General features: G+C 57.6%; 2 protein-coding genes across 7 annotated transcripts in view; one reads left to right on the top strand and one right to left on the bottom strand.

Annotated features, from left to right (window-relative positions):
• HSPBAP1 (HSPB1 associated protein 1) overlaps positions 1-13,763 on the bottom strand; it is a 52,755-nt gene extending 38,992 nt beyond the window's left edge. The window contains exon 1 of one of the 5 annotated variants that reach the window (XM_073545287.1): positions 13,632-13,763. In XM_073545287.1, the coding sequence (XP_073401388.1) occupies positions 13,632-13,659 (28 nt within the window). In that variant the 5' untranslated portion in view covers positions 13,660-13,763. The other 4 variants (XM_073545288.1, XM_073545290.1, XM_073545285.1 and 1 more) reach the window with 4 other exon arrangements.
• A 7,352-nt stretch (positions 13,764-21,115) lies between these two features.
• Positions 21,116-23,273, top strand: part of SLC49A4 (solute carrier family 49 member 4) — a 46,502-nt gene continuing 44,344 nt past the window's right edge. Inside the window, exon 1 of one of the 2 annotated variants that reach the window (XM_073545284.1) lies at positions 21,116-21,483. In XM_073545284.1, the coding sequence (XP_073401385.1) occupies positions 21,147-21,483 (337 nt within the window). In that variant the 5' untranslated portion in view covers positions 21,116-21,146. The remainder of the gene's footprint in view (positions 21,484-23,273) is intronic. The other variant, XM_073545283.1, reaches the window with a different exon arrangement.

The raw sequence follows: 23,273 nt of genomic DNA, 5'->3' as shown, positions 1-23,273 counted from the left end.
CTTGCCAGTGATAATTCACACTTCGCTCCGGTGTCGTAAAGTAACAGCTGCTTATTATAAATTGCCTATTAAATTATTTCTATGTGACACCGTATCGCGGTGAGCGGGGCTGTGTTCTCGCGCTCGCGGGCCAGAGCGCTGGGAATAAAACCTCCGTTTCCTTTCATACTTGATTAACAAGTCGCGGTCGCTGCCGTCTCGTCAATCACCAGGAGCTGTATACAGACGACATGATGTATAGCGTATACATTCCCGCCCAACACCGAGCGCCAAGAAAGTGATGGAGGATGATGAAGTATTACTCCTGCGTATCTTTGGGGTGTCGGCTGTGACGGGGGCGCGGGCGGCCATCTCCACCTTCACAACCAATTCTGAAATGAATATCAAATATAGAAACTCAGCAGACAGCGCTTACTTCAACTCTGCCACCGTTCTGTGCATGCAGCTCATATGCACAGCTATGTGTCTCCATGATAAAAGGTCACAATCCTTGTAGAGTCTGATTTTTATGTTGCGTTCTTATCCCAGTGTCAAATATCTATATAGTGTGCAGACAGAAATGTGAAAAGGGTCGCATCACGTCACACCCGCCCTGTATACAGCGGACAGCTCCTGCCACATCCCGTACATGTACGTCACACCCGCCCTGTATACAGCGGACAGCTCCTGAGCTCCCTCCACACCCTGCACATGTCACACCCACCCTGCATACAGCGGACACAGCTCCTGAGCTCCCTCCACACCCTGCACATGTCACACCCACCCTGTATACAGCGGACACAGCTCCTGAGCTCCCTCCACACCCTGTACATGTCACACCCACCCTGTATACAGCGGACACAGCTCCTGAGCTCCCTCCACACCCCGTACACGTATGTCACACCCGCCCTGTACACAGCGGACACAGCTACTGAGCTCCCTCCACACCCCGTACACGTATGTCACACCCGCCCTGTACACAGCGGACACAGCTCCTGAGCTCCCGCCACACCCCGTACACGTATGTCACACCCGCCATGTATACAGCGGACAGCTCCTGAGCTCCCGCCACACCCCGTACATGTCACACCCACCCTGTATACAGCGGACACAGCTCCTGAGCTCCCTCCACACCCCGTACATGTCACACCCACCCGGTATACAGCGGACACAGCTCCTGAGCTCCCTCCACACCCCGTACACATCTGTCACACCCACCCTGTATACAGCGGACACAGCTCCTGAGCTCCCTCCACACCCCGTACATGTCACACCCACCCTGTATACAGCGGACACAGCTCCTGAGCTCCCTCCACACCCCGTACATGTCACACCCACCCTGTATACAGTGGACACAGCTCCTGAGCTCCCTCCACACCCCGTACATATCTGTCACACCCACCCTGTATACAGCGGACACAGCTCCTGAGCTCCCTCCACACCCCGTACATGTCACACCCACCCTGTATACAGCGGACACAGCTCCTGAGCTCCCTCCACACCCCGTACATGTCACACCCACCCTGTATACAGGGGACACAGCTCCTGAGCTCCCTCCACACCCCGTACATGTCACACCCACCCTGTATACAGCGGTCACAGCTCCTGAGCTCCCTCCACACCCCGTACATGTCACACCCACCCTGTATACAGCGGTCACAGCTCCTGAGCTCTCTCCACACCCCGTACACGTATGTCACACCCGCCATGTATACAGCGGACACAGCTCCTGAGCTCCCTCCACACCCCGTACATGTCACCTGTATACAGCGGTCACAGCTCATGAGCTCCCTCCACACCCCGTACACGTATGTCACACCCGCCATGTATACAGCGGACACAGCTCCTGAGCTCCCTCCACACCCCGTACACGCATGTCACACCCACCCTGTATACAGCGGACACAGCTCCTGAGCTCCCTCCACACCCCGTACATGTCACACCCACCCTGTATACAGCGGACACAGCTCCTGAGCTCCCTCCACACCCCGTACACGCATGTCACACCCACCCTGTATACAGTGGACACAGCTCCTGAGCTCCCTCCACACCCTGTACATGTCACACCCACCCTGTATACAGAGGACACAGCTCCTGAGCTCCCTCCACACCCCGTACACGTATGTAACACCCGCCCTGTATACAGCGGACACAGCTCCTGAACTCCCTCCACACCCCGTACACGTATGTCACACCCGCCCTGTACACAGCGGACACAGCTCCTGAGCTCCCTCCACACCCCGTACACGTATGTCACACCCGCCCTGTACACAGCGGACACAGCTCCTGAGCTCCCTCCACACCCCGTACACGTATGTCACACCCGCCATGTATACAGCGGACAGCTCCTGAGCTCCCGCCACACCCCGTACATGTCACACCCACCCTGTATACAGCGGACACTGCTCCTGAGCTCCTTCCACACCCCGTACATGTCACACCCACCCTGTATACAGCGGACACAGCTCCTGAGCTCCCTCCACACCCCGTACACATCTGTCACACCCACCCTGTATACAGCGGACACAGCTCCTGAGCTCCCTCCACACCCCGTACACGTCACACCCACCCTGTATACAGCGGACACAGCTCCTGAGCTCCCTCCACACCCCGTACACATCTGTCACACCCACCCTGTATACAGCGGACACAGCTCCTGAGCTCCCTCCACACCCCGTACATGTCACACCCACCCTGTATACAGCGGACACAGCTCCTGAGCTCCCTCCACACCCCGTACATGTCACACCCACCCTGTATACAGCGGACACAGCTCCTGAGCTCCCTCCACACCCCGTACATGTCACACCCACCTTGTATACAGCGGACACAGCTCCTGAGCTCCCTCCACACCCCGTACATGTCACACCCACCCTGTATACAGTGGACACAGCTCCTGAGCTCCCTCCACACCCCGTACATATCTGTCACACCCACCCTGTATACAGCGGACACAGCTCCTGAGCTCCCTCCACACCCCGTACATGTCACACCCACCCTGTATACAGCGGACACAGCTCCTGAGCTCCCTCCACACCCCGTACATGTCACACCCACCCTGTATACAGCGGACACAGCTCCTGAGCTCCCTCCACACCCCGTACATGTCACCTGTATACAGCGGTCACAGCTCATGAGCTCCCTCCACACCCCGTACACGTATGTCACACCCGCCATGTATACAGCGGACACAGCTCCTGAGCTCCCTCCACACCCCGTACACGCATGTCACACCCACCCTGTATACAGTGGACACAGCTCCTGAGCTCCCTCCACACCCCGTACATGTCACACCCACCCTGTATACAGCGGACACAGCTCCTGAGCTCCCTCCACACCCCGTACATGTCACACCCACCCTGTATACAGCGGACACAGCTCCTGAGCTCCCTCCACACCCCGTACACGCATGTCACACCCACCCTGTATACAGTGGACACAGCTCCTGAGCTCCCTCCACACCCTGTACATGTCACACCCACCCTGTATACAGCGGACACAGCTCCTGAGCTCCCTCCACACCCCGTACACGTATGTAACACCCGCCCTGTATACAGCGGACACAGCTCCTGAGCTCCCTCCACACCCCGTACACGTATGTCACACCCGCCCTGTACACAGCGGACACAGCTCCTGAGCTCCCTCCACACCCCGTACACGTATGTCACACCCGCCCTGTACACAGCGGACACAGCTCCTGAGCTCCCTCCACACCCCGTACACGTATGTCACACCCGCCATGTATACAGCGGACAGCTCCTGAGCTCCCGCCACACCCCGTACATGTCACACCCACCCTGTATACAGCGGACACTGCTCCTGAGCTCCTTCCACACCCCGTACATGTCACACCCACCCTGTATACAGCGGACACAGCTCCTGAGCTCCCTCCACACCCCGTACACATCTGTCACACCCACCCTGTATACAGCGGACACAGCTCCTGAGCTCCCTCCACACCCCGTACACGCATGTCACACCCACCCTGTATACAGTGGACACAGCTCCTGAGCTCCCTCCACACCCCGTACATGTCACACCCACCCTGTATACAGCGGACACAGCTCCTGAGCTCCCTCCACACCCCGTACATGTCACACCCACCCTGTATACAGCGGACACAGCTCCTGAGCTCCCTCCACACCCCGTACACGCATGTCACACCCACCCTGTATACAGTGGACACAGCTCGTGAGCTCCCTCCACACCCTGTACATGTCACACCCACCCTGTATACAGCGGACACAGCTCCTGAGCTCCCTCCACACCCCGTACACGTATGTAACACCCGCCCTGTATACAGCGGACACAGCTCCTGAACTCCCTCCACACCCCGTACACGTATGTCACACCCGCCCTGTACACAGCGGACACAGCTCCTGAGCTCCCTCCACACCCCGTACACGTATGTCACACCCGCCCTGTACACAGCGGACACAGCTCCTGAGCTCCCTCCACACCCCGTACACGTATGTCACACCCGCCATGTATACAGCGGACAGCTCCTGAGCTCCCGCCACACCCCGTACATGTCACACCCACCCTGTATACAGCAGACACTGCTCCTGAGCTCCTTCCACACCCCGTACATGTCACACCCACCCTGTATACAGCGGACACAGCTCCTGAGCTCCCTCCACACCCCGTACACATCTGTCACACCCACCCTGTATACAGCGGACACAGCTCCTGAGCTCCCTCCACACCCCGTACACGTCACACCCACCCTGTATACAGCGGACACAGCTCCTGAGCTCCCTCCACACCCCGTACACATCTGTCACACCCACCCTGTATACAGCGGACACAGCTCCTGAGCTCCCTCCACACCCCGTACATGTCACACCCACCCTGTATACAGCGGACACAGCTCCTGAGCTCCCTCCACACCCCGTACATGTCACACCCACCCTGTATACAGCGGACACAGCTCCTGAGCTCCCTCCACACCCCGTACATGTCACACCCACCCTGTATACAGCGGACACAGCTCCTGAGCTCCCTCCACACCCCGTACATGTCACACCCACCCTGTATACAGCGGACACAGCTCCTGAGCTCCCTCCACACCCCGTACATGTCACACCCACCCTGTATACAGTGGACACAGCTCCTGAGCTCCCTCCACACCCCGTACATATCTGTCACACCCACCCTGTATACAGCGGACACAGCTCCTGAGCTCCCTCCACACCCCGTACATGTCACACCCACCCTGTATACAGCGGACACAGCTCCTGAGCTCCCTCCACACCCCGTACATGTCACACCCACCCTGTATACAGCGGACACAGCTCCTGAGCTCCCTCCACACCCCGTACATGTCACCTGTATACAGCGGTCACAGCTCATGAGCTCCCTCCACACCCCGCACACGTATGTCACACCCGCCATGTATACAGCGGACACAGCTCCTGAGCTCCCTCCACACCCCGTACACGCATGTCACACCCACCCTGTATACAGTGGACACAGCTCCTGAGCTCCCTCCACACCCCGTACATGTCACACCCACCCTGTATACAGCGGACACAGCTCCTGAGCTCCCTCCACACCCCGTACATGTCACACCCACCCTGTATACAGCGGACACAGCTCCTGAGCTCCCTCCACACCCCGTACACGCATGTCACACCCACCCTGTATACAGTGGACACAGCTCCTGAGCTCCCTCCACACCCTGTACATGTCACACCCACCCTGTATACAGCGGACACAGCTCCTGAGCTCCCTCCACACCCCGTACACGTATGTAACACCCGCCCTGTATACAGCGGACACAGCTCCTGAACTCCCTCCACACCCCGTACACGTATGTCACACCCGCCCTGTACACAGCGGACACAGCTCCTGAGCTCCCTCCATACCCCGTACACGTATGTCACACCCGCCCTGTACACAGCGGACACAGCTCCTGAGCTCCCTCCACACCCCGTACACGTATGTCACACCCGCCATGTATACAGCGGACAGCTCCTGAGCTCCCGCCACACCCCGTACATGTCACACCCACCCTGTATACAGCGGACACTGCTCCTGAGCTCCTTCCACACCCCGTACATGTCACACCCACCCTGTATACAGCGGACACAGCTCCTGAGCTCCCTCCACACCCCGTACACATCTGTCACACCCACCCTGTATACAGCGGACACAGCTCCTGAGCTCCCTCCACACCCCGTACACGTCACACCCACCCTGTATACAGCGGACACAGCTCCTGAGCTCCCTCCACACCCCGTACACATCTGTCACACCCACCCTGTATACAGCGGACACAGCTCCTGAGCTCCCTCCACACCCCGTACATGTCACACCCACCCTGTATACAGCGGACACAGCTCCTGAGCTCCCTCCACACCCCGTACATGTCACACCCACCCTGTATACAGCGGACACAGCTCCTGAGCTCCCTCCACACCCCGTACATGTCACACCCACCCTGTATACAGCGGACACAGCTCCTGAGCTCCCTCCACACCCCGTACATGTCACACCCACCCTGTATACAGCGGACACAGCTCCTGAGCTCCCTCCACACCCCGTACATGTCACACCCACCCTGTATACAGTGGACACAGCTCCTGAGCTCCCTCCACACCCCGTACATATCTGTCACACCCACCCTGTATACAGCGGACACAGCTCCTGAGCTCCCTCCACACCCCGTACATGTCACACCCACCCTGTATACAGCGGACACAGCTCCTGAGCTCCCTCCACACCCCGTACATGTCACACCCACCCTGTATACAGCGGACACAGCTCCTGAGCTCCCTCCACACCCCGTACATGTCACACCCACCCTGTATACAGCGGTCACAGCTCCTGAGCTCCCTCCACACCCCGTACATGTCACACCCACCCTGTATACAGCGGTCACAGCTCCTGAGCTCTCTCCACACCCCGTACACGTATGTCACACCCACCATGTATACAGCGGACACAGCTCCTGAGGTCCCTCCACACCCCGTACATGTCACCTGTATACAGCGGTCACAGCTCCTGAGCTCCCTCCACACCCCGTACACGTATGTCACACCCGCCATGTATACAGCGGACACAGCTCCTGAGCTCCCTCCACACCCCGTACACGCATGTCACACCCACCCTGTATACAGTGGACACAGCTCCTGAGCTCCCTCCACACCCCGTACATGTCACACCCACCCTGTATACAGCGAACACAGCTCCTGAGCTCCCTCCACACCCCGTACATGTCACACCCACGCTGTATACAGCGGTCACAGCTCCTGAGCTCCCTCCACATCCCGTACATGTCACACCCACCCGGTATACAGCGGTCACAGCTCCTGAGCTCCCTCCACACCCCGTACATGTCACACCCACCCTGTATACAGCGGTCACAGCTCCTGAGCTCCCTCCACACCCCGTACATGTCACACCCACCCAGTATACAGCGGACACAGCTCCTGAGCTCCCTCCACACCCTGTACATGTCTCACCCACCCTGTATACAGCGGACACAGCTCCTGAGCTCCCTCCACACCCCGTACATGTCACACCCACCCTGTATACAGCGGACACAGCTCCTGGGCTCCCTCCACACCCCGTACCAGGGCTGTGGAGTCGGAGTCGTGGAGTTGGAGTCGGTGCTCATTTTGGTGGAGTCGGTATAAAATGGACCGACTCCGACTCCTAAAATATATAATAAATTGGTTACAGTAATTAAATGCAGGATGTGCTGAATATTTTTTCATAGGAGTTTGGGAAAGTTATGAAATGTCCTATAAATGGCTGTTATATTCCTGATCTAAGGCTACATTAACACAGCGTTTTTCCTGTGTTTTTTGAGGATACGTTTTTCAGCTGCAAAAGCTGATCATCTTTTTAAAAAACTGCATCACCTGAAAGGTTTTTGAGCTCATAGATAATGTTTTCAATAGCAAAAGCAGATTAGAAATCTGCTCTATCTATATATCCATTTATCCATATCTGTCTATCCATATCGTATCTGTACCAAAAAGAATGAAAACCGAGTAGTACACGAATATATATTCTGATCTATCTAAATATCTTGATTATTGGATCATAAAAATGATTCAGTGTCTGAGGTTCACATTGTACTACAATACATTTTTCACTTAAATATAAGCAATATGTGTGGGAGTCGGAGTCGTGGTCGGTGTAAGGGAAATTGAGGAGTCGGAGTCGCAGGTTTGGCTTACCGACTCCACAGCCCTGCCCCGTACATGTCACACCCACCCTGTATACAGCGGACACAGCTCCTGAGCTCCCTCCACACCCCGTACATGTCACACCCACCCTATATACAGCAGACACAGCTCCTGAGCTCCCTCCACACCCCGTACATGTCACACCCACCCTGTATACAGGGGACACAGCTCCTGCGATCCCTCCACACCCCGTAGATGTCACACCCACCCTGTATACAGCGGACACAGCTCCTGCGATCCCTCCACACCCCGTACATGTCACACCCACCCTGTATACAGCGGACACAGCTCCTGAGCTCCCTCCACACCCCGCACATGTCACACCCACCCTGTATACAGCGGACACAGCTCCTGAGCTCCCTCCACACCCCGCACATGTCACACCCACCCTGTATACAGCGGACACAGCTCCTGCGCTCCCTCCACACCCCGTACATGTCACACCCACCCTATATACAGCGGACACAGCTCCTGAGCTCCCTCCACACCCCGCACATGTCACACCCACCCTGTATACAGCGGACACAGCTCCTGAGCTCCCTCCACACCCCGTACATGTCACACCCACCCTGTATACAGGGGACACAGCTCCTGCGATCCCTCCACACCCCGTACATGTCACACCCACCCTGTATACAGGGGACACAGCTCCTGCGATCCCTCCACACCCCGTACATGTCACACCCACCCTGTATACAGGGGACACAGCTCCTGCGATCCCTCCACACCCCGTACATGTCACACCCACCCTGTATACAGCGGACACAGCTCCTGAGCTCCATCCACACCCCGCACATGTCACACCCACCCTGTATACAGCGGACACAGCTCCTGAGCTCCCTCCACACCCCGTACATGTCACACCCACCCTGTATACAGCGGACACAGCTCCTGAGCTCCCTCCACACCCCGTACATGTCACACCCACCCTATATACAGCAGACACAGCTCCTGAGCTCCCTCCACACCCCGTACATGTCACACCCACCCTGTATACAGGGGACACAGCTCCTGCGATCCCTCCACACCCCGTACATGTCACACCCACCCTGTATACAGCGGACACAGCTCCTGCGATCCCTCCACACCCCGTACATGTCACACCCACCCTGTATACAGCGGACACAGCTCCTGAGCTCCCTCCACACCCCGCACATGTCACACCCACCCTGTATACAGCGGACACAGCTCCTGCGCTCCCTCCACACCCCGTACATGTCACACCCACCCTATATACAGCGGACACAGCTCCTGAGCTCCCTCCACACCCCGCACATGTCACACCCACCCTGTATACAGCGGACACAGCTCCTGAGCTCTCTCCACACCCCGTACATGTCACACCCACCCTGTATACAGGGGACACAGCTCCTGCGATCCCTCCACACCCCGTACATATCACACCCACCCTGTATACAGGGGACACAGCTCCTGCGATCCCTCCACACCCCGTACATGTCACACCCACCCTGTATACAGGGGACACAGCTCCTGAGCTCCCTCCACACCCCGTACATGTCACGCCCACCCTGTATACAGCGGACACAACTCCTGAGCTCCCTCCACACCCCGTACATGTCACTTCCACCATATATACAGCGGACACAGCTCCTGAGCTCCCTCCACACCCTGTACATGTCACACCCACCCTGTATACAGCGGACACAGCTCCTGAGCTCCCTCCACACCCCGTACATGTCACACCCACCCTGTATACAGCGGACACAGCTCCTGAGCTCTCTCCACACCCCGTACACGTATGTCACACTCGCCATGTATACAGCGGACACAGCTCCTGAGCTCCCTCCACACCCCGTACATGTCACCTGTATACAGCGGTCACAGCTCCTGAGCTCCCTCCACACCCCGTACACGTATGTCACACCCGCCATGTATACAGCGGACACAGCTCCTGAGCTCCCTCCAAACCCCGTACACGCATGTCACACCCACCCTGTATACAGCGGACACAGCTCCTGAGCTCCCTCCACACCCCGTACATGTCACACCCACCCTGTATACAGCGGACACAGCTCCTGAGCTCCCTCCACACCCCGTACATGTCACACCCACCCTGTATACAGCGGTCACAGCTTCTGAGCTCCCTCCACACCGCGTACATGTCACACCCACCCGGTATACAGCGGTCACAGCTCCTGAGCTCCCTCCACACCCCGTACATGTCACACCCACCCTGTATACAGCGGTCACAGCTCCTGAGCTCCCTCCACACCCCGTACATGTCACACCCACCCTGTATACAGCGGACACAGCTCCTGAGCTCCCTCCACACCCTGTACATGTCTCACCCACCCTGTATACAGCGGACACAGCTCCTGAGCTCCCTCCACACCCCGTACATGTCACACCCACCCTGTATACAGCGGACACAGCTCCTGGGCTCCCTCCACACCCCGTACCAGGGCTGTGGAGTCGGAGTCGTGGAGTCGGTGCTCATTTTGGTGGAGTCGGAGTCGGTATAAAATGGACCGACTCCTAAAATATATAATAAATTGGGTACAGTAATTAAATGCAGGATGTGCTGAATATTTTTTCATAGGAGTTTGGGAAAGTTATGAAATGTCCTATAAATGGCTGTTATATTCCTGATCTAAGGCTACATTCACACCCCGTACATGTCACACCCACCCTGTATACAGCGGTCACAGCTCCTGAGCTCCCTCCACACCCCGTACATGTCACACCCACCCTGTATACAGCGGTCACAGATCCTGACCTCCCTCCACACCCCGTACATGTCACACCCACCCTGTATACAGCGGACACAGATCCTGAGCTCCCTCCACACCCCGTACATGTCACACCCACCCTGTATACAGCGGTCACAGATCCTGACCTCCCTCCACACCCCGTACATGTCACACCCACCATGTATACAGCGGTCACAGCTCCTGAGCTCCCTCCACACCCCGTACAAGTATGTCACACCCGCCATGTATACAGCGGACACAGCTCCTGAGCTCCCTCCACACCCCGTACATGTCACACCCACCCTGTATACAGCGATCACAGCTCCTGAGCTCCCTCCACACCCCGTACATGTCACACCCACCCTGTATACAGCGGTCACAGCTCCTGAGCTCCCTCCACACCCCATACATGTCACACCCACCCTGTATACAGTGGACACAGCGCCTGAGCTCCCTCCACACCCCGTACATGTCACACCCACCCTGTATACAGCGGACACAGCTCCTGAGCTCCCTCCACACCCCGTACATGTCACACCCACCCTATATACAGCGGACACAGCTCCTGAGCTCCCTCCACACCCTGTACATGTCACACCCACCCTGTATACAGCGGACACAGCTCCTGCGCTCCCTCCACACCCCGTACATGTCACACCCACCCTGTATACAGCGGACACAGCTCCTGCGCTCCCTCCACACCCCGTACATGTCACACCCACCCTATATACAGCGGACACAGCTCCTGCGCTCCCTCCACACCCCGTACATGTCACACCCACCCTATATACAGCGGACACAGCTCCTGAGCTCCCTCCACACCCCGTACATGTCACACCCACCCTATATACAGCGGACACAGCTCCTGAGCTCCCTCCACACCCCGTACATGTCACACCCACCCTGTATACAGCGGACACAGCTCATGCGCTCCCTCCACACCCCGTACATGTCACACCCACCCTATATACAGCGGACACAGCTCCTGCGCTCCCTCCACACCCCGTACATGTCACACCCACCCTATATACAGCGGACACAGCTCCTGAGCTCCCTCCACACCCTGTACATGTCACACCCACCCTGTATACAGCGGACACAGCTCCTGAGCTCCCTCCACACCCCGTACACGTATGTCACACCCACCCTGTATACAGCGGACACAGCTCCTGAGCTCCCTCCACACCCCGTACACGTATGTCACACCCACCCTGTATACAGCGGACACAGCTCCTGAGCTCCCTCCACACCCCGTACATGTCACACTCACCCTGTATACAGCGGACACAGCTCCTGCGCTCCCTCCACACCCCGTACATGTCACACCCACCCTATATACAGCGGACACAGCTCCTGAGCTCCCTCCACACCCCGTACATGTCACACCCTCCCTGTATACAGCGGACACAGCTCCTGCGCTCCCTCCACACCCCGTACATGTCACACCCACCCTGTATACAGAGGACACAGCTCCTGAGCTCCCTCCACACCCCGTACATGTCACACTCACCCTGTATACAGCGGACACAGCTCCTGAGCTCCCTCCACACCCCGTACATGTCACACCCACCCTGTATACAGCGGACACAGCTCCTGCGCTCCCTCCACACCCCGTACATGTCACACCCGCCATGTATACAGCGGACACAGCTCCTGAGCTCCCTCCATACCCCGTACACGTATGTCACACCCACCCTGTATACAGCGGACACAGCTCCTGAGCTCCCTCCACACCCCGTACATGTCACACCCACCCTGTATACAGCGGACACAGCTCCTGAGCTCCCTCCACACCCTGTACATGTCACACCCACCCTGTATACAGCGGACACAGCTCCTGAGCTCCCTCCACACCCCGTACATGTCACACCCACCCTGTATACAGCGGACACAGCTCCTGAGCTCCCTCCACACCCCGTACATGTCACACCCACCCTGTATACAGCGGACACAGCTCCTGAGCTCCCTCCACACCCCGTACATGTCACACCCACCCTGTATACAGCGGACACAGCTCCTGAGCTCCCTCCACACCCCGTACATGTCACACCCACCCTGTATACAGCGGACACAGCTCCTGAGCTCCCTCCACACCCCGTACATGTCACACCCACCCTGTATACAGCGGACACAGCTCCTGAGCTCCCTCCACACCCCGTACATGTCACACTCACCCTGTATACAGCGGACACAGCTCCTGAGCTCCCTCCACACCCCGTACATGTCACACTCACCCTGTATACAGCGGACACAGCTCCTGAGCTCCCTCCACACCCCGTACATGTCACACCCACCCTGTATACAGCGGACACAGCTCCTGAGCTCCCTCCACACCCCGTACATGTCACACCCACCCTGTATACAGCGGACACAGCTCCTGAGCTCCCTCCACACCCCGTACATGTCACACCCACCCTGTATACAGCGGACACAGCTCCTGAGCTCCCTCCACACCCCATACACGGTATTATGCGAGCGTCCCTGGACTTTGCGGGTCTGTGGACGCTCACACCGTGTCCGCCGCTCTCCGGGCGCCATTAATGTGGGAACATCGCTGTAACAGACACTGAGCCTTCACTCTGCAGCATTTTCGGACACTGTTGCTGTCAGTGAATGGGAACAACACCCCTCTCCGCATTCTCCATGCTGTGGCTGCAGGCGGAGGGGTTGGAACTACTCAGTCATTAGAAAGCGGCACAACCCGGCTCCGGCATCACAGACCCTAGGTCTCCTTCTCCGGTACCTGCTGCTCCCGTCACCGCGGGCTCCATCCTCTGCGAGGCTCACGTGACTCCCCGGCAGCGGCGCAGGAATAATACGTCATCAGCTCTCCAGGTGTCGCCTGGATGGTGGCGGCCATGTTTTTGGATCCTACAGTGTAAGAATGGATCTGACTCCTCTGTGTGCGGCCGGTGATTGTTATATGCCCAATGATATAAGATGTCTGTATCTGGGGATCATTATGGGGTGTCAGGGGCCAGAAATTAATGGGAGGTGTCCTGGTATTCCTGGTATACGGAGGTCTTTTGGGGTGTTCCTGGTATACAGAGGTCTTGTGGGGTGTTCCCGGTATACCGCAGGTCTTGTGGGGTGTTCCTGGTATACATGAGGTCTTGTGGGGTGTTCCCGGTATACGGCAGGTCTTGTGGGGGTGTTCCCGGTATACGGAGGTCTTTTGGGGTGTTCCTGGTATACAGAGGTCTTGTGGGGTGTTCCCGGTATACAGGAGGTCTTGTGGGGTATTCCTGGTATACAGGAGGTCTTGTGGGGTGTTCCCAGTGTACGGCAGGTCTTGTGGGGTCTTCCCAGTATACGGCAGGTCTTTTGGGGTGTTCCCGGTATACGGAGGTCTTGTGGGGTGTTCCCGGTATACGGCAGGTCTTGTGGGGTGTTCCCGGTATACGGAGGTCTTGTGGGGTGTTTCCGGTATACAGGAGGTCTTGTGGGGTGTTCCCTGTATACGGCAGGTCTTGTGGGGTGTTCCCGGTATACAGGAGGTCTTGTGGGGTATTCCTGGTATACATGAGGTCTTGTGAGGTGTTCCTGGTATACGGAGGTCTTGTGGGGTGTTCCCGGTATACGGCAGGTCTTGTGGGGGTGTTCCCGGTATACGGAGGTCTTGTGGGGTATTCCTGGTATACAGGAGGTCTTGTGGGGTGTTCCCAGTGTACGGCAGGTCTTGTGGGGTCTTCCCAGTATACGGCAGGTCTTTTGGGGTGTTCCCGGTATACGGAGGTCTTGTGGGGTGTTCCCGGTATACGGCAGGTCTTGTGGGGTGTTCCCGGTATACGGAGGTCTTGTGGGGTGTTTCCGGTATACAGGAGGTCTTGTGGGGTGTTCCCTGTATACGGCAGGTCTTGTGGGGTGTTCCCAGTATACGGCAGGTCTTGTGGGGTATTCCTGGTATACAGGAGGTCTTGTGGGGTGTTCCCAGAGTACAGCAGGTCTTGTGGGGTGTTCCCAGTATACGGCAGGTCTTGTGGGGTGTTCCCAGTATACGGCAGGTCTTGTGGGGTGTTCCCGGTATACGGAGGGTCTTGTGGGGTATTCCCGGTATACGGAGGTCATGTGGGGTGTTCCCGGTATACGGAGGTCATGTGGGGTGTTCGCGGTATACGGCAGGTCTTGTGGGGTGTTCCCGGTATACAGGAGGTCTTGTGGGGTATTCCTGGTATACAGGAGGTCTTGTGGGGTGTTCCCGGTATACAGGAGGTCTTGTGGGGTGTTCCCGGTATACAGGAGGTCTTGTGGGGTGTTCCCAGAGTACAGCAGGTCTTGTGGGCTGTTCCCAGTGTACGGCAGGTCTTGTGGGGTGTTCCCGGTATACGGAGGTCTTGTGGGGTATTCCCGGTATACGGAGGTCTTGTGGGGTATTCCTGGTATACAGGAGGTCTTGTGGGGTGTTCCCGGTATACAGGATGTCTTGTGGGGTGTTCCCGGTATACGGAGGTCTTGTGGGGTGTTCCCGGTATACGGAGGTCTTGTGGGGTATTCCTGGTATACAGGAGGTCTTGTGGGGTGTTCCCGGTATACAGGAGGTCTTGTGGGGTATTCCTGGTATACAGGAGGTCTTGTGGGGTGTTCCCAGAGTACAGCAGGTCTTGTGGGGTGTTCCCAGTATACGGCAGGTCTTTTGGGGTGTTCCCGGTATACGGAGGTCTTGTGGGGTGTTCCCTATATGCGGCAGGTCTTGTGTGGTATTCCCGGTATACGGCAGGTCTTGTGGGGGGTTCCCGGTATACGGCAGGTCTTGTGGGGTGTTCCCGGTATACGGCAGGTCTTGTGGGGGGTTCCCGGTATACAGGAGGTCTTGTGGGGTGTTCCCAGTATACGGCAGGTCTTGTGGGGTATTCCTGGTATACAGGAGGTCTTGTGGGGTGTTCCCAGAGTACAGCAGGTCTTGTGGGGTGTTCCCAGTATACGGCAGGTCTTGTGGGGTGTTCCCAGTATACGGCAGGTCTTGTGGGGGTGTTCCCGGTATACGGAGGGTCTTGTGGGGTATTCCCGGTATACGGAGGTCATGTGGGGTGTTCCCGGTATACGGAGGTCATGTGGGGTGTTCGCGGTATACGGCAGGTCTTGTGGGGTGTTCCCGGTATACAGGAGTTCTTGTGGGGTGTTCCCAGTATACAGGAGGTCTTGTGGGGTGTTCCCAGAGTACAGCAGGTCTTGTGGGGTGTTCCCAGTGTACGGCATGTCTTGTGGAGTGTTCCCAGAGTACAGCAGGTCTTGTGGGGTGTTCCCAGTATACGGCAGGTCTTGTGGGGTATTCCCGGTATACGGAGGTCATGTGGGGTGTTCCCGGTATACGGAGGTCATGTGGGGTGTTCGCGGTATACGGCAGGTCTTGTGGGGTGTTCCCGGTATACAGGAGGTCTTGTGGGGTATTCCCGGTATACGGCGGGTCTTGTGGGGTGTTCCCTGTATATAGGAGGTCTTGTGGGGTATTCCCACAATACAGCAGGCCTTGTGGGGTTTTCCCAGTATACGGCAGGTCTTGTGGGGTGTTCCCTGTATATAGGAGGTCTTGTGGGGTGTTCCCAGAATACAGCAGGTCTTGTGGGGTTTCCCCATATACGGCAGGTCTTGTGGGGTGTTCGTGGTATACAGGAGGTCTTGTGGGGTGTTCCCGGTATACAGGAGGTCATGTGGGGTGTTCCCGGTATACGGAGGTCTTGTGGGGTGTTCCCGGTATACGGCGGGTCTTGTTGGGTGTTCCCAGTATACGTCAGGTCTTGTGGGGTGTTCCCGGCATACGGTGGGTCTTGTGGGGTGTTCCCGGTATACGGAGGTCTTGTGGGGTGTTCCCGGTATACGGCGGGTCTTGTTGGGTGTTCCCAGTATACGTCAGGTCTTGTGGGGTGTTCCCGGCATACGGTGGGTCTTGTGGGGTGTTCCCGGCATACGGTGGGTCTTGTGGGGTGTTCCCGGTATACGGAGGTCATGTGGGGTGTTCCCGGTATACGGAGGTCTTGTGGGCAGTTCCCAGTATAGGCCGGGTCTTGTGGGGTGTTCCCGGTATACGGCGGGTCTTGTGGGGTGTTCGCAGTATGCGGCAGGTCTTGTCGGGTGTTCCCGGTATACGGTGGGTCTTGTGGGGTATTCCCGGTATACAGGAGGTCTTGTGGGGTATTCCCGGTATACGGCGGGTCTTGTGGGGTGTTCCCTGTATATAGGAGGTCTTGTGGGGTATTCCCAGAATACGGCAGGTCTTGTGGGGTTTTCCCAGTATACGGCAGGTCTTGTGGGGTGTTCCCTGTATATAGGAGGTCTTGTGGGGTGTTCCCAGAACACAGCAGGTCTTGTGGGGTTTTCCCAGTTTACGGCAGGTCTGGTGGGGTGTTCCCAGTATACAGGAGGTCTTGTGGGGTGTTCCCAGAGTACAGCAGGTCTTGTGGGGTGTTCCCAGTATACAGGAGGTCATGTGGGGTGTTCCCGGTATACGGCAGGTCTTGTGGGGTGTTCCCGGTATACGGCGGGTCTTGTGGGGTGTTCCCAGTATACGTCAGGTCTTGTGGAGTGTTCCCGGTATACGGTGGGTCTTGTGGGGTGTACCCGGTATACGGAGGTCATGTGGGGTGTTCCCGGTATACGGAGGTCTTGTGGGGTGTTCCCGGTATACGGCGGGTCTTGTGGGGTGTTCCCAGTATGCGGCAGGTCTTGTGGGGTGTTCCCGGTATACGGTGGGTCTTGTGGGGTATTCCTGGTATACGGAGGTCTTGTGGGGTGTTCCCAGAGTACAGCAGGTCTTGTGGGGTTTTCCCAGTATACGGCAGGTCTTGTGGGGTGTTCCCGGTATACAGGAGGTCTTGTGGGGTGTTCCCAGTATACAGGAAGTCATGTGGGGTGTTCCCGGTATACGGAGGTCATGTGGGGTGTTCCCGGTATACGGAGGTCTTGTGGGGAGTTCCCAGTATAGGCCGGGTCTTGTGGGGTGTTCCCGGTATACGGCGGGTCTTGTTGGGTGTTCCCAGTATACGTCAGGTCTTGTGGGGTGTTCCCGGCATACGGTGGGTCTTGTGGGGTGTTCCCGGTATACGGAGGTCATGTGGGGTGTTCCCGGTATACGGAGGTCTTGTGGGGAGTTCCCAGTATAGGCCGGGTCTTGTGGGGTGTTCCCGGTATACGGCGGGTCTTGTGGGGTGTTCGCAGTATGCGGCAGGTCTTGTGGGGTGTTCCCGGTATACGGTGGGTCTTGTGGGGTATTCCCGGTATACAGGAGGTCTTGTGGGGTATTCCCGGTATACGGCGGGTCTTGTGGGGTGTTCCCTGTATATAGGAGGTCTTGTGGGGTATTCCCAGAATACAGCAGGCCTTGTGGGGTTTTCCCAGTATACGGCAGGTCTTGTGGGGTGTTCCCTGTATATAGGAGGTCTTGTGGGGTGTTCCCAGAACACAGCAGGTCTTGTGGGGTTTTCCCAGTATACGGCAGGTCTTGTGGGGTGTTCCCAGTATACGGCAGGTCTTGTGGGGTGTTCCCGGTATACGGCGGGTCTTGTGGGGTGTTCCCAGTATACGTCAGGTCTTGTGGAGTGTTGCCGGTATACGGTGGGTCTTGTGGGGTGTACCCGGTATACGGAGGTCATGTGGGGTGTTCCCGGTATACGGAGGTCTTGTGGGGTGTTCCCGGTATACGGCGGGTCTTGTGGGGTGTTCCCAGTATGCGGCAGGTCTTGTGGGGGTGTTCCCGGTATACGGTGGGTCTTGTGGGGTATTCCCGGTATACGGAGGTCTTGTGGGGTGTTCCCAGAGTACAGCAGGTCTTGTGGGGTTTTCCCAGTATACGGCAGGTCTTGTGGGGTGTTCCCGGTATACAGGAGGTCTTGTGGGGTGTTCCCAGAGTACAGCAGGTCTTGTGGGGTGTTCCCAGTATACAGGAAGTCATGTGGGGTGTTCCCGGTATACGGAGGTCATGTGGGGTGTTCCCGGTATACGGAGGTCTTGTGGGGAGTTCCCAGTATAGGCCGGGTCTTGTGGGGTGTTCCCGGTATACGGAGGTCTTGTGGGGAGTTCCCAGTATAGGCCGGGTCATGTGGGGTGTTCCCAGTATACAGCATGTCTTGTGGGGTGTTGCCGGTATACAGGAGGTCTTGTGAGGTGTTGCCGGTATACGGCAGGTCTTGTGGGGTGTTCCTGGTATATGGCAGGTCTTGTGGGGTGTTCCCGGTATACAGAAGGTCTTGTGGGGTGTTCCCGGTATACAGGAGGTCTTGTGGGGTGTTCCCGGTATACAGGAGGTCTTGTGGGGTGTTCCCGGTATACAGGAGGTCTTGTGGGGTGTTCCCTGTATACAGGAGGTCCTGTGGGGTGTTCCCGGTATACAGGAGGTCTTGTGGGGTGTTCCCTGTATATAGGAAGTCTTGTGGGGTGTTCCCTGTATATAGGAAGTCTTGTGGGGTGTTCCCTGTATACAGGAGGTCTTGTGGGATGTTACTGGTATCCGACAGGTCTTGTAAGGTGTTGCCTTTATACGGCAGGTCTTGTGAGTTTACATACCCCGGCAGAATTATTGCTTTCTTGGCCTTTTTTCAGAGAATATGAATGATAACACCAAACCTTTTTCTCCACTCATGGTTAGTGGCTGTGTGAAGCCATTTATTGTCAAACTACTGTGTTTTCTCTTTTTAAATGCGACAACGTTCTGCGGTGTGATGCTCTGCGATGCGACGACATTCTGCGGTGTGAGTGAGAAATGTTGAGAATCTGCTGCAGGCCGGAGTCACACGTTCACTATTCAGTCAGTGTGTTACATCAGTATTTGTAACCAGGAGAGGAATAGTCAGAAGAGACGCCTAGTAGAGACGCATCACCCGCTCCTGCTCCCGTCACCCTCTCCCGCTCCCGTCACCCTCTCCTGCTCCCGTCCCCCGCTCTTGCTCCCGTCCCCCTCTCCTGCTCCCGTCCCCCTCTCCTGCTCCCGTCCCCCTCTCCTGCTCCCGTCCCCCGCTCCTGCTCCCGTCCCCCTCTCCTGCTCCCGTCCCCCTCTCCTGCTCCCGTCCCCCGCTCCTGCTCCCGTCCCCCTCTCCTGCTCCCGTCCCCCGCTCCTGCTCCCGTCCCCTTCTCCTGCTCCCGTCCCCCTCTCCTTCTCCCGTTCCCTTCTCCCGTCCCCCGCTCCTGCTCCCGTCACCCTCTCCCGCTCAGGTCACCCTCTCCCGTCCCCTTCTCCCGCTCCCGTCCCCTTCTCCCGTGACCCGTCACCTTCTCCTGCTCCCGTCCCCCTCTCCTGCTCCCGTCCCCCTCCCCCTCTCCCGTCACCTTCTCCTGCTCCCGTTACCCGTTCCCGTCCCCCTCTCCTTCTCCCGTCCCCCTCTCCTTCTCCCGTCCCCCGCTCTTGCTCCCGTCCCCCTCTCCTGCTCCCGTCCCCCGCTCTTGCTCCCGTCCCCCTCTCCTGCTCCCGTCCCCTTCTCCTGCTCCCGTCCCCTTCTCCTGCTCCCGTCCCCCTCTCCTGCTCCCGTCCCCTTCTCCTGCTCCCGTCCCCTTCTCCTGCTCCCGTCCCCCGCTCCTGCTCCCGTCCCCTTCTCCCGCTCCCGTCCCCTTCTCCTGCTCCCGTCCCCCGCTCCCGTCCCCCGCTCCTGCTCCCGTCCCCTTCTCCTGCTCCCCGTCACCTTCTCCTGCTCCCGTCCCCCTCTCCTGCTCCCGTCCCCCTCCCCCTCTCCCTCTCCCGTCACCTTCTCCTGCTCCCGTTACCCGTTCCCGTCCCCCTCTCCTGCTCCCGTCCCCCGCTCTTGCTCCCGTCCCCCTCTCCTGCTCCCGTCCCCCTCTCCTGCTCCCGTCCCCCGCTCCTGCTCCCGTCCCCCTCTCCTTCTCCCGTTCCCTTCTCCCGTCCCCCGCTCCTGCTCCCGTCACCCTCTCCCGTCCCCTTCTCCCGTCCCCCGTCCCTCTCTCCTTCTCCCGTCCCCCGCTCCCGTCCCCCGCACCCATCCCCCGCTCCCGGGTACAAATACTGAGGTAAAATACTGACAATGTGAATGTGGCTGAAGAGAAACTCTCACTAGGGATATTTATTTTATTTGTCTGTATCAACCAATCAGCAATTTGATTACATTTGTTCCACAGTTCTAGAAGGATATAAGCTGCACTGTGATTGGTCGCTGTGAGAAACATGGCCATTGGCCAGATAAAAATAAATCACTAAATAAGGGGGCGTGGCCATGACATCCAGTACGAGGGGGCGGAGCTTTAAACACGGCAGGGGCGGGGTCACGCCCCGTGTCATGGTAGTGACGTCACCGAGGGTGCAGTTCCGTCCCGTGACCGGATGTTTTCGCCCTCGCCGGCCACTTCCGCTGTCTCGGGGTTCCGGCTGTGTGCTGCGGTGAGAGGTCCGGCCATGGGGCTGGCGTGGAGCAGGGCGGAGGAGCGGCGGCCCCTGCTGCCTCGGGCTCCGCGGGTGTACGGGCGGCGCTGGCTGGTGCTGCTGCTCTTCTCCCTCCTCAGCTTCATGCAGGGCCTGGTGTGGAACAGCTGGGGGCCCATCCAGAACTCGGCCCGCTCCGCCTACGGCTTCAGCAGCCTGGACATCACCCTGCTCGTGCTGTGGGGCCCCATCGGCTTCCTGCCCTGCTTCTTCTTCATGTGGCTGATGGACACCCGGGGTGAGTGCGGCCTGCGCCCGAAATACCCTAATATGGGGCGACACCGTGCTACCCGACATCCGAAAATACGCTCACCCTAATATGGGGCGACACCGTGCTACCCGACACCCGAAAATACGCTCACCCTAATATGGGGCGACACCGTGCCACCCGACACCCGAAAACACGCTCACCCTAATATGGGGCGACACCGTGCTACCCGACACCCGAAAATACGCTCACCCTAATACCGGGCGACACCGTGCCACCCGACACCCGAAAACATGCTCACCCTAATATGGGGCGACACCGTGCCACCCAACAATACGCTCACCCTAATATGGGGCGACACCGTGCCACCCGACAATACACATCCTAATATGGGGTGACACCGTGCCACCCGACAATACACTCACCCTAATATCGGGCGACACCGTCGTGCTACCCGACAATACACTCACCCTCATATGGGGCGACACCGTGCTACCCAACAATACACTCACCCTAATATCGGGCGACACCGTGCTACCCGACAATACACTCATCTTAATATGGGGCGACACAGGGCTACCTGACACCCGAAAATACACTCACCCTAATATCGGGCGACACCATACCACCTGACAATACACTCACCCTAATATTGGGCGACACCATACCACCTGACAATACACTCACCCTAATATTGGGCGACACCATACCACCAGATAATACATTCACCCTAATATGGGGCGACACCGTGCTACCCGACAATACGCTCACCCTGATATCGGGCGACACCGTGCTACCCGACAATACACTCACCCTAATATCGGGCGACACCGTGCTACCCGACAATACACTCACCCTAATATGGGGTGACACCGTGCTACCCGACAATACACTCACCCTAATATGTGGCGACACCGTGCCACCTGACAATACACTCACCCTAATATCGGGCGACACCATACCACCCGACAATACACTCACCCTAATATTGGGCGACACCGTGCCACCCGACAATACACTCATCCTAATATCGGGTGACACCGTGCCACCCGACAATACACTCACCCTAATATCGGGCGACACCGTGCTACCCGACAATACACTCGCCCTCATATGGGGCGACACCGAGCTACCCAACAATACACTCATCCTAATATGGGGTGACACCGTGCCACCCGACAATACACTCACCCTAATATAGGGCGACACCGTGCTACCCGACAATACACTCATCTTAATATGGGGCGACACAGGGCTACCTGACACCCGAAAATACACTCACCCTAACATTGGGCGACACCATACCACCTGACAATACACTCACCCTAATATTGGGCAACACCATACCACCAGATAATACACTCACCCTAATATCGGGCGACACCGTGCTACCCGACAATACATTCACCCTAATATGGGGTGACACTGTGCTACCCAACAATACACTCACCCTAATATGGGGCGACACCGTGCTACCCGACAATACACTCACCCTAATATGGGGCGACACCGTGCCACCCGACAATACGCTCACCCTAATATGGGGCGACACCGTGCCACCCGACAATACACATCCTAATATGGGGTGACACCGTGCCACCCGACAATACACTCACCCTAATATCGGGCGACACCGTCGTGCTACCCGACAATACACTCACCCTCATATGGGGCGACACCGTGCTACCCGACAATACACTCACCCTAATATCGGGCGACACCGTGCTACCCGACAATACACTCATCTTAATATGGGGCGACACAGGGCTACCTGACACCCGAAAATACACTCACCCTAATATCGGGCGACACCATACCAC

This window comes from Dendrobates tinctorius, unplaced genomic scaffold (genome assembly GCF_039654945.1).
Source record: "Dendrobates tinctorius isolate UK_male_01 unplaced genomic scaffold, ASM3965494v1 ptg000143l, whole genome shotgun sequence".
Taxonomy (NCBI): Eukaryota; Metazoa; Chordata; class Amphibia; order Anura; family Dendrobatidae; genus Dendrobates; species Dendrobates tinctorius.
The sequence above is the reverse complement of the archived record's forward strand: the minus strand, read 5'-3'. Positions and strand labels throughout refer to the sequence as shown.